The sequence below is a fragment of the Octodon degus genome, unplaced genomic scaffold, assembly GCF_000260255.1.
Source record: "Octodon degus isolate 3935 unplaced genomic scaffold, OctDeg1.0 scaffold00037, whole genome shotgun sequence".
Lineage (NCBI taxonomy): Eukaryota > Metazoa > Chordata > Mammalia > Rodentia > Octodontidae > Octodon > Octodon degus.
Genome location: NW_004524613.1, coordinates 2,469,664 through 2,481,666, shown reverse-complemented (window position 1 = coordinate 2,481,666; position 12,003 = coordinate 2,469,664). Strand labels below are relative to the sequence as shown.

The following is a 12,003-nucleotide window of genomic DNA, read 5'->3' as shown; positions in this document are numbered from 1 at the left end:
GAGAGTGTGGTGTGTGTGGCCAGCTCAGCCCACCAGGGGGCAGGGCTGGCTGGCATGTGGTGCTGGGGGATTGAACCGCGGTCCCTGATGCCTTGCCAATCTTGTTCTAAGTAGGTGCTTTAGACCACTGAGCCATCTCTCCAGCCCCCAGTTGAGGGTTTAAGAACAAAACCTGAGGTTTTTAGAAAAGAAGCAATTCAGTTGGACATCACAGCACACCCCTGTAGCCCCAGCACTCTGGGAGGCTAAGGCAGGAGGAGAACTGTAAATTTGAGCACTGTAAATTTGAGCACAGGCTATGATTTATTAAGACCACCTTAAAATAAAAAGGAGCTGAGGATATACCTCAGTGTGAAAGCCCTGAGTTCAATGCCTAGTACTAAAAGTACTAAAAAAGGAAGGAAGAAGAAGAGGAGGAGGAGGAGAAGGATGAGGACAAGGAAGAGGAGGAGGAAGAGGAAGAGGAGGAGGAGGAGGAGGACTGTGACATAGAAATCGCTCCTGCATTTCCAACACTGGCCTGGCCTGCCAAATTCTGGCCTGCTGGTCCCCACAATATTACATGAGCCTCTGAGTCCTTAAATGCCCATGCCCCGGGCTGGGGTTCTCCTGGAGAGTCCTGGGAACTGCTCAGAAGAGCACATTCACAAGCTAGATGAGCCAACTGGGCCCAGGCTGGGGAACCATGGCTTTCAGAGCTCCCCACTCCAAGTGTCATCCATCTGGGGACTGGCTGCAGTGGCATCGGGGTTGGGAGTTAGAACTGTAGCCCCTCAGCCCAGCCCAGGGCTGCAGAGTCAGGCTCTGCCTTTTAACCAGATCACTAGTTGATGCATGGCTACATTTAAGTTTGAGAAACACTAACCTCAATGCTTCCCAGGGACAGGTGAAAGAAATGCTGTTTCCTGGCCTCTTCGAAATAACATGGAAAAAGTCAGTTATTGGGCACCTCATGCCAAGCTCTTGGCATAACAGGTGTGACATAACTGTGTATGTAACCAGAGAGATAGCTCAGTAAATAAGCGCTTGCCTGGCAAGTGCAAGGACCTGAGTTCAATCTCCAGTTCAGGGAAAAAAAAAAAAAAAAAAAACATAATTGTGTATGTAACACGCACCACTTCATTACCTTTGCTCCCCACCCCAGAGTGGGGCCCATGAATACCAGAAAGAGACTGAGAGAGGCCCAGTAACCTGTTCAGGGTCACACAGCTCATAAGTGGTAGACACAGACTGAGAACTGGGTTAGACTCATACAGAGTAGAAACACTTGCTCTCCACAGCCGGCACCCCAGACAGGGTGCCTCAGCTGTTCAGAAGAGAGGATACGCGTGCACTCACACACACAGACACACACAGCCAAGATTCCTCCTCTTAATTACAGCTGTCATCGCGTCTGCCTCTAACAAAGGCCCTGGGCTGGGAGAGGAATCAGCTTAATGTGCAATTGCTCATTCGCAATTAGCACAGATGATCATTTGTCTGGGAGGATAATGCCGGGCTAGAATCCACCCCTTGGGTCACAGAACTCATCCTAATCCCTGCTGCCAGCCAAAGACCTCACCACGCCTGCCCATGACACGGAGGAGGGGGCCCAGGAAGGCCAGGAAGTCTGGGACATCTTGGCTTGGTAGAAGCATCTCTTGGGCTGCTTTCTCTTACCCCCCCCCCCCAACCACTGGGCTAACTGCTAAATCAGCATCAACCAACATGGAGCTCCATAAATTAGGGCTGGACCACCCCAACCCTTTCCTGGGTCTAGCACCATCTGGGTCCAGGACCACAAGAGGCTTTGGAGATGCCCTTTGAGGCTGTGGTGGCTTTGAGGTAAGGATAGTCCTGACACAGGGAAGGCCTGAGACACTCACTGGCAGTATCCCACTTCACCTCTCTCCCTTTGTGGGCTGCTTCCAGGGCAAGGCCTAGTGCAATACAGTTCCCTCTGCCTACAGCATTGTTTCTTGTCCAGTCTGCTCCTAGGCATCCTTCAGGTCAAAGATTACTACCAATTCTTTTACTCTTGACTAAGAATAGTCCTTATGTGCATTACCTGCCTAACTTGTTTGTTTAGTAACACCACTACACAGTAGATATCATAGTTATTCTCACCTTATGGGTGGGGAGCTGCGACATAGAGCAGTTGAGGTACCTGCTCACGCAGCTGGGGTCACGAGCTAGGAAGTAGGACCATTTGTATGGGCCCAATCTCATACTTCTCCTGAGAAGCATGACTAGGTGGGGAGACTCCCTCTGCTGTTCCCTCTCCTGACACCATTCTTCTTACTGACACTCAGCACAGATGTGGCCACGCACACATCCTTGGTTGGCACACAGTCTGCCCTCGAGCAGAGGGCAGAGACAATGTGTCACTTTCTGGGATCTGTGACCCCAGCCTTGGTTCCAGCACCTGTGGGATATTTGAGAACACAGGCTCTGAGTGCTTCATCTCTGAAATGGGGCTCTGACACCCCCAGGGACAGTCATGTGACAAGCATTTGTCCTGGCCTGGCCACTGTCTCCTTGTACATAAGAGAAGGGGCTCTGCACCCCTTGCCCTGGAATCCTGACCACCCCTAGGCCTTCTGTTAACACTCCCTGAGCACCTGCTCAGTGCAGCAGGCAGCTGCTGGGTCCGAGTGCTGCAGGGAAGGGAGCAGAGAAGGTGTTCCGAGGTGTTCCAGGCTGTTACTGCACCAGGGCCCTGGACTCCACGGGACCCCCCTGATGTCGCCCTGCCCCAGGCCCTAAGCAGTCACTCACGGGTTTCATTATCCAGGTGATTCCCGGGTGCTTGCGGAACTCTTCAACAAACAGGTGGTACTCGCAGGGCATCTCAAATGTCTTGGGGAAGAAGTCGCACTTGGCCGCCTCCAGCTTTCCTGCCTCGCGCTCCAGCTGTCTCCGGAACCTCTTCAGGTTCTTCACCATGTAGTTCTTGCGGGTTAGCTGGGTGGTGGGCAGGCAGCGGGCCTTCAGCTTCCTGCACCCCCTAGAGCCCTGCCCCACCAGCTCTACTGCCCCCCATTCTGCTGCAGTCTGTGATTATCCCCAGTTTACAACCGGGGAAACTGAGGCTTGGCCAGGATAAGTAGTTGCCCAAGGCTGTCCACCTACCTGGCAGCACACCTGGGCTCTGACCAGTTCTTTCTGACTCAAGCTCTGAGTTTAACCACTAAGCTATTCTAACCTTTTGGCATCTCCACTAATGACTCCTCCAGGGCTGTCTTTGTGGTCTGGATCCTCCAAGACCTCCCTTCTGTCTACCCCCAAACTTCTCTGCTTAATCCCCATAATATCCTCCTCTTTTGGAGCTTGCACCCTCAAACTAAACTATTCCTCCAAGCCTATAACCTCAAATCTCCATCCTTAGGCCTCAGACCTTAGCTCCTTACACCCTCAAGCCAACTGGCTCATCAAGTGTTTAGGTCACAGACGCCCCACCCTCATGTGTACCCCAACATCCCTTATACTTTTTCACCCTGGGCCTTGAGCCCCCATACCAGCTTCTGCCCCTCACCACACCCGGTTACATGAGTCCACAGGCCCAGCTCACCTCATAGTGGTTCCGGAAGTGACTGATCCGCACGTGATCGTCCATGTAGGTGTGGTCAAAGTTCTCCCGGAGCCAGCTGACATCGCACCAGTAGAAATCCCACTCCCCTTCACTGGGGGAGAAAAGTCACGGTGACGGCCTCAGTGGTGCTGGGGTCTAGGGCCAGGGAGGACCTGGTGAGTCCCACAGGAGCCTCTAGGAGGTGTTATGGGTGCTGCCGCTGCAGGCAACTGCCTCCTGGACCCTCAGCAGATCTGCCACATGGAGCCCTGAGTGCCTCCTAGTGGCTACCAGCAGACAGGACATCTCCCCTCGGAAGTACACTCCCCCTCACCCTACAGCATGTGACACTTCTGTCCTTGTTAACTGCCTGGGCCCAGGGGCGCCCATGTTGCCATCAACCCTGCAGCTTGCAGTATCAAGTGGTAGAACTGGGTCACATCTGTAAGCTCCTCGCAGCTCACAGAGTTTCCCATCACCAGTCCTGAGAGCACAGCCGAGAGGTGACAGTGATCTTCCCTGCCGCTCTAGGGTGTTACAATGACCTTCCTCACCGAGGACCACACTCAGCTCTGCCAGAGTAGAAATTCTGACCCCAGGCCTTTGCTACCAGGACAGGAGAAGGACAGGGAACACAGTCATCTATCAAATCTGGGTACCAGAACATGGTTGCAAAAAGATGGGCTCCAAAAAGATGGAGCAGAAAATAAAGCATCACCATGATTGCTTCCACTTTCTAAAAAAAACTGTCGCTATAACTGAAGCCCACTGTGTCTATTCCTGCCTGGTCTATTGTCTTCTCTCATGCCTCAAGTGAAGTCAGTAGCTGTATGTGTAGTGTCTGTTGTTATTCCCATTTTACAGAAGAGGCAATAGAAGCAGGTACGGAGAGGTTAGGAAGTTCACCCAGGTTTACCCAGTCGTGAGTGGCAGGCCAGGATCTTAACCTAGGCCATGAGCTTCTGGGGTCCAAGCTCCAGGGTTAGAACTGTATCTGTCTGTTACTTTTCCTCCCCATCAACCTCTTGTTTTAGAGACTTACCCATGTGATGCATAGGAGTCGAATCTAGCTACTGCTACTGCCTTTCCTCCTCCTCTCCCGCTCCCTTCCCCCCTCCACCTCTTCCTCCTCCTTCTCCTCCTTCTCTTCCTCTTGCAGCACTGGGGATGGATCACACCCAGGGCCTCACTCGTGCCAAGCACATACTCCACCACAGAGCTGCACCCTGAGCCCCTCCTGATTCAGCCATTTGTACCACCACGCTCCTTCCATCGGGTGACTACCACAGTCAGTGTATTTACCTGTCTTCCTATTAAGAGGTGTTTGGGTTGTCCCCTCCTCCTTTGTTTTTTCTTTAATGTACAATGAGCTGAGCCTTGAAAACTATCTTGGCAAGGCCTGAGGCAGACACTGAGCACCAAGGGTGACAGCGGTGCCAGCCTCCCCTCCTCTATGTGGGAGTCAGTGCTGAGGGAGACCGTGCTTCTGAAAGGGTCCACACCACTGTATCTCCCAACCCAGGAGAAGTCACAAGGACTCTCTATGTGACCTACACGCAGGATCCCCCCAGGCGACTCCTTTTCGAGGTCCCGTCAACATTCCTGCCTCATGGGGCTATGAGCCCAAGACCACACTGCCCTCAGGTTTGGGACAGGACGCTAATGTGGGAGTGGTGACTGTGAAGTTGGCTCTGCTGTGAACAGGGCTCCCTCTGCAGCTCTCCAGGAACAAGACTCAACCTGCTTCCCTGTTCTTGCGCTGCTGGAGGGTATCTCTCCTGAACACCACCTGCATGTTGCGGGGCTTGAGGCAGGAGGCAGGTCCAGCCTGACCCTGGGCTCAAAGGTGGGGGCAGTGGCTCTGTGGAGAATTCTCTCTCTTTCAGGGGCACCGTGCGCCCACATCACTCAGCCTGGTACCTGGTCCCTCCCACAAAATTCAGAGCGCCTTTTACAAAATTTAACAGCCATGTTCCTACTTTAAATTTTTTTTTAATGCATTTGGTAGAGGGTCTCACTATACAGCTCTGACTCATAGCGATCCTCCTGTTTTCAGCCTCCGCAGCACTGGGATTAGAGGCATGTGTCACCACCCCTTGTTTGGTGGCTGACTCAGTGCACCCAAGGGTGGGGCTGGCATGGCATGTGGTGCTGGGATTGAGCCTGGGCCCTGAGCTTCCCTAAGCAGACACTTAGTCCACTGAGCTATCTCACTGGCCCTTCCCTGCTTTAATGTTGACTGATAGAAAAACATAAATAACAAGACAGACGTCACATGCAGACACAAGCGCTCCTAGACACTGCCTAATGATCCAGAAGCTCCTTCATCCAAGCAAAACCCATCTCAGAACAATCCTTAGTAAGTAGCACACACTGTGCAGGTGGTGACTCCTACGGTAAAGGAGTAACACTGAGGCCAGGAAGTCCCCAGGTCCCACTGTCTCCCTAAATTATTAATGAAAACCTGGGACCTCACCCTCCCCCAGGCTGTCACCATGCACAGTGGGTGTGAGGAACTGCTCAGCCGCCTAAGGGAATGGGCCGGAGAAGCAGCCCTCGGGCGGGCCCCATCCAGACTCCAGGTCCCTCCCCTCCCCAGCCTCACACTGGCACAGAGCCAGGGTGCGCAGGTCAAGGAGCACCGATTGCAGCCGGGCCACAGGTAGACTCCTAACTTCTCTGTGACCTTGTCCTCTTCTCTGGGCCTCAGTTTCCTTACTGGAGAATCAAGAATGGAAATTTCTAGTCAACACAGTAGCACGGATGAGCCAAACCAGCACTACATAAATACACAGATAAGAAGCAGGAGAAAAACTTTTTCAGGAGAACGTCACTAATAAATGCAGAGTTCAAGTCACCAAGCTGCACAAATATTGTAACGGTTACTAGATCTAGGTAAGGGTCTTCAAAGACTGCTAATACCATGATGCGAAAATTTGTTGGGGCTAGAATACTGGCATACTGTCAAAGTACTGGCCCACAAGGTATTTATTAATTGCAATTTAAAAGAAAAGCTAATTTTCACTGAGAAAACCTTGGAGACACCACCGTTAACTCAGTGATCCAGGCAAGTCCCCAGCAGTAGGCCACGCTGGCATCAAGAGCCCTTTGATGTGCTGCGTGGGGACTGCAGGGTGGCACTCTGCCATGCTCATGTCAAAATGCAAGGGCTTGTGGCAAGAAAACACGAGACAAGTCCAAAGCCAGCGACACCCTGCAACACAGCTAAAGAGCGCTTCAGACGGGACATGGAGGCAAGTGAAGGCTGGGAATGCCGCACATACAAGGACACAAGGCCAACTACACCCAGTGTGGGATCTTGGGTGGAATTCTGAAGCAGAGAAAGAAGGTCAGTGGAAAAAAAAAAAAAAAGGGTACAAATTAAAGGATGTCTGTGTGTAATGGTTGATACATTGTGTCAACCTGAGAAGTTTAGTTTAACTGAGCTACTCAGCAGGGAGCCACCGTCCTTTGTAAACATCCCCATCCTATGCAAGAGGACGCCACAGAGACTGTGTGGGGGCTACAGCCCTGGGGAGGGGGGCTGCCTACATACAGTATAAGGGAGGAGAAGCGCTTGCTCTCCTCCTTTGCTCTTGCTGCTTTTGCTGTCTTCTGCCACCTTGAGCTGGTGCCCCTGTGTCATGTCACCTCCCTTGGAGCCAGTTGATTACAGACAGAAACTTCCACAAACTGTGAGCTAAATAAACCTTTTCTCCCTTAAGTTTGGGCATCAGGTATTTTGTCTCAGCAACAAGAACAAAGTAACCAAGACACTGTGGTGTACCTAATAGCATCAGGGTTAGTTTCTAGGCTTTGACAAATGCGTGAGAGTCACATAAACTGCTGGCAGAGGAAGCCACATGCAGCTGGTAAAAGGAGGAGGTGTGTGTTACAGTGACTTCTCATTCTGCCAACTTTGATAGGGCATCCTGATCCTCATCACCTCAGGCTCCCAAGATGATTGCTGCAGCTCCAGGCTTCACATACACCTTCTCAGTGGGACGCTAGAGAAAGGGTAACTTGGTCATATTTGTTTTAGACTCTGACCTAACAGACTGAGAGTCTGCTCTGTCTGGAAATACCAGGCCCCAAGTTAGGTCCTAAAACATGAGACTGGTGTCTGGTGGAAAACCTGGCCTACTGGCCCTTCCTGGTGAGGCAGTCTGGGATCAGCTATGGAGTATGACTACCATTGTCAGCAGTGGACTAGTCTTTTTTTTTTGGACTAGTCTTCAGACTCACTGTCCGAGGGTCCACCCAACTACTGAGCAGAGGCTGAGAAAGAGACAGAAAGGGCCTGAGGTCACACAGCACGTGGAGAACAGTGCCCTATCCCATGAACCACCCCCACCTGCCAGCACCTCCCTTCCCCCGTGTCTCACCCCCCAGCCCCCACCCACCCACTCAGTCATCTCTCATTACATTAGTTCCTTTGGCTTCAGCAAATGAAGCCCCATTCTGACACTGGCACAATCATCGGAGACCCACGAAGGCAAATCCCCGGAAGCTCCAATCATCACCACCGCCACTGCTGGAATAGTCCCCAAGGTCCACAGGGAGGACTAGGCCCTCTCTGGCTCCTTGGACTGCAGCCTGCTAGGACAGCCCAGTGCTGGCTTCCTGTGGGATGGGCAACTGCAGCCTGGCACCCCTGCTGAACTGCAGCGCCAAGGTTCACAATGAGTGTTCACCTGGTCCTGCGCTCTCCGAGAGGCAGCTAGGACAGGGTGGAGGTGAGCCTGTGACCCCACATGTAGGAGACAAGGCACAAGTCCTCCCCAAACCCTTAAGAACTAAGTACTTTCAAACACAATGTTTTCATGACTTGCTCATTTTCTCACTAGTAAAATGGGAATGACAGAATGGCTCCCTAGAAGACTTGAGAGGATTAAAAGAAATCATGCATGTGGAGCCTACCAAGTCCAGCAGCTGAGCTACTGTTGGGCAGCAAACACTTATTAAGCACTATGGCTTGGTGGCTGCTGGTCCTTGACTCCTTAGATCCAGTTTCCTCTTTTTCTATGATAAGCATAGTCTCAGTGTTTACCCAGGGAAATGCAGCGTGCATACTATTTTCCAGATTTCCTGGCAGCTGGGTATAGCAACATAGCTAAATCCTGCCAGTCAAGAGGTGAGGGACTTCAGGGTAGTGTCCTCTCAGAGAAGGTCACACATTTCCATGCTCCTTCCTGCTTGCTCCTGCTTGGAATGTGCCACAGAGCTGGGACTCATCTCAGACAATGAGAAAGTTTTGCAGGAAAGCAAACACACAGAAAGATGGAACTAGACACGTCCCACTTTTCTGTGGCATTTCCTCACCATCTCTGAACTTGCTGCTTATGGGCTTCAGTGGTTCAGACAGAAGCTTCCAGCCTCTGAAACCTTTTCACTTTGGGTGTCTGTTACACACACTCAGGCCTTAGCCTTCTCTAATACTAGCACCTACGATGTGCCAGGCATCCTATGCTTGTCTCCATAAGAATCTCCAAAGCCCAGCATGAAAGAAGAAGTGCAGGCTTACAGGGCAAGTTCCAGGTTAAGGACTGCTAAGTGGCCAGGAAAGAACAGCCTTAGACGTGGGCCCACCCCTGGAGGACATGACCAGCAGGTCTGTGCGCTGCACCCCTTACTCCTCTGAGAGCCCCAGGACATTGGTTGTGGTAGTCAAGCTGAGGGGGTTGATGACACTTAGAGCCAGGTGACTTAAGTAATTGGCTTAGTACTCTGCACATTATCATAGCTTACTGGATGTTTGTAAGGCAGAGATGGTGTCAATAATGCACCTAACCCATTGCGGGTGCTAAAACCAATGTCAGAGCCACTTCGTGGGAAGCCTCAGAAGCTACCCAGGGAGACCTCAAAGGGAATCAAGGACCTGTGAGGTAAAGGGGAGAGGGGACAAAGTTGGAGGGGCTGGGGGTCTTACTCTTTCACTTCCACCCATCCTGGCCTGTTACGGAGGACATCTGTGAGAGTGTTCACGAGAGTGGTCTTGAACCGAATTGACGCTCTCTGCTCTCTGCAAGATAAGGTGACAAGACACTCGCTCAGGATCAGTGATTTCCTGAGGATGGTGCAGGGGTAAGAAAAAAGGGAAGGAAGAAAGGTCAAGTTCACACTTGGAAATGCCAGAGACAGAATTTCAAATTTCAGAATTTAGCACCAGGGGATGACAACACTTGAAGTCATCAAATTGAGAATTTAAAGCATCTTCAAAACATTGAAAAATAGCAAGCATTTTGCACAGTGCTCACTCTGTGCTGTACGCCTTCTATGACAGATTCTTATATGACATGGTGTTTGCAAACTCCCCTTTCTGACATGCACTGGGAAGATGGAGCAGCGTCCTTTTCCTATTCCTTCTGAAACAGCCCAAACCCAGACATCTGATATAAAACAATCACAAGAAGACTGGAAGGTAGAGAAGAAGTGGACCAATAATCATCCCATGGGCACAGACAAAAATCTCCAATGAAATCTAGTTCTCCCAACATAAAGGACCAAGAAAATAGCAACCCAGCCCAAGAGAAGACACAGTAACTCTTCTGCTCCTGCCCAACCCCACAGGAAACATCTGTGCCCCACCCCCACTTGTGCCTGCCAAGGTGGAGAGGGCAGTCTAGACCTTCCATGAGGTTGGGACAGCCTGTCTGCTGGAGAGGTTCTGAGAGCACCAAGGACAAGGTTGGGCTTTCATCCAGTCAGGTGCTAAGAAGGCCCCACTCGCTGTCACTGGAGACCATGTCCTTGGCACCTGATTTCCTTCCCCATGAGATGTACCTGTTACTCTGGGGTAATGTCAAAGGAGGCCTTGTGGAGAGATTGAGATCAATAAAATTGAAAACAAAAACAATATAATAAAAGGCTGGTTCTTGTGGGAGATCAATCAATAAAATTGACAAAGCCATTTGTCAGCAAAACTGACAAAAAAAAAAAAAAAAAAACAACCCAGAAGACAGCAGGAAGAACAACCCTACCAGAGGTGAGGTGATAGCACAGCATACCAAGTGTGACGGCCGGGCAACACAGGCCTTGAAAAGTACACATCACTACAGCTCACCCAGTCAGAGACAGACCATTCAAATAGTTCTGTAACTATTCAAGATTTTGAATTAATAATTAAAAATTTTCCAAAACAGACATCTCCAGGTCCAGATGATTTCACTAGAGAATTCTCCCAAATGAGTCTCCCAAGAAGACTCAAATGAGTCTCCCAAGAACACTCAATCCCAATTCTACACAATCTCTTCTTCCAGAAAAGGGAAGAGGAAGGAGAGTTTCTGAACTCATTTTGTGAAGCTAGTGCTAGTCCGATATCAAAATCACACAAAGACATGTACACAAAAGAAAAGCAGGAGAGACCAGAAGTTGAGGATGTAGCTCAGCAGTAGAATGCGTGCTTAGCATGGGTGAGGTCCTGGGTTCAATCCTCAACAGAGAGAAGGAGGAAGATACACCATAATCAAGACCAAGTAGATTTGCTGTAGGAAAGTCTGGTTCAGCTTTAGAAAATCAGTCTTATCTATAATGTTAACAATAGGGGCCGGGGATATAGCACAGTGGCACAATGCCTGCCTGGCAAGTGCAAGGTCCTGAGTTCAATTCCTGGTACCAAAAAAAAAAAAAAAAAAAAAAAAAAAAATTCCAACAGACTAAAGGAGAAAACTCACATGATCATATCAATTGATACAGAAGAAGCATTCCTAGAGGCCCTGCCTCTAAACATCAGAGATTAAATTTCTACCCTCTTATCTCATTAACATAATGGAGATGAAACTCCTGAATGAGTTGGGGGATTATCCTAATACCATAACAGATGCCTGTTGTAACCCCCAGAGCCATATGTCTAAGTATTGCTGAGGTCTCTAGGAAGTACACAAAATCTTCCCTTCCCCTTTTGTGAGGCTGAATTTTCTTCTCATCCTCCAATGAAAGCAACACATCACCAAAAAAACGGCATACAAAAGATTTGGAAAGCCAACTGTTAAGTCAGAGATTCACAAAAAATGTAAAACATATGCTACTGATCAGTAAATTTGAGATGAGGAATTCAGTGATAGCTCATAGAAATATGGTAGCTACCATGTAATAAGTACATTATTGCTCTTTATTGCTTTTCAGGTAAATTGATAAGTATGTTAGAAATTTAATGTTCTAATATAGTAAGTATTAATAGCTACAGGCCACAAGAGTGAATTGGATCCATAAAAATGCTTAAGTTGGAAAGGGATCCAGGACTCACATGTTGAGAGCCATTGTTCCAAAGTAACCATTTAAAATTTAAATAGGAGGTATAGCTAAAAATCAAAAAGGAGGACCAAGTAGAATACTAAAAATACTCCATCCAAAGGAAGAAAGACATACAATTTCATTTTTTAAAAATTTTATTTATTTATGTGTGTGTGTGTGTGTGTGTGTGTGTGTGTGTGTGTGTGTGTGTGTGTGTATGG

General features: G+C 49.5%; 1 protein-coding gene across 7 annotated transcripts in view; it reads right to left on the bottom strand.

Annotated features, from left to right (window-relative positions):
* The window catches only part of Ttll9 (tubulin tyrosine ligase like 9), a 59,371-nt gene that overhangs the window by 32,772 nt on the left and 14,596 nt on the right, over positions 1-12,003 (bottom strand). For 4 of the 7 annotated variants that reach the window (XM_023714898.1, XM_023714897.1, XM_023714901.1 and 1 more), the window contains exons 3-5: positions 9,480-9,572; positions 3,551-3,662; positions 2,758-2,943 (exon numbers count right to left, since the gene is read on the bottom strand). In XM_023714898.1, the coding sequence (XP_023570666.1) occupies positions 2,758-2,943; positions 3,551-3,662; positions 9,480-9,572 (391 nt within the window). The remainder of the gene's footprint in view (positions 1-2,757; positions 2,944-3,550; positions 3,663-9,479; positions 9,573-12,003) is intronic. The other 3 variants (XM_023714900.1, XM_023714903.1, XM_023714902.1) reach the window with 1 other exon arrangement.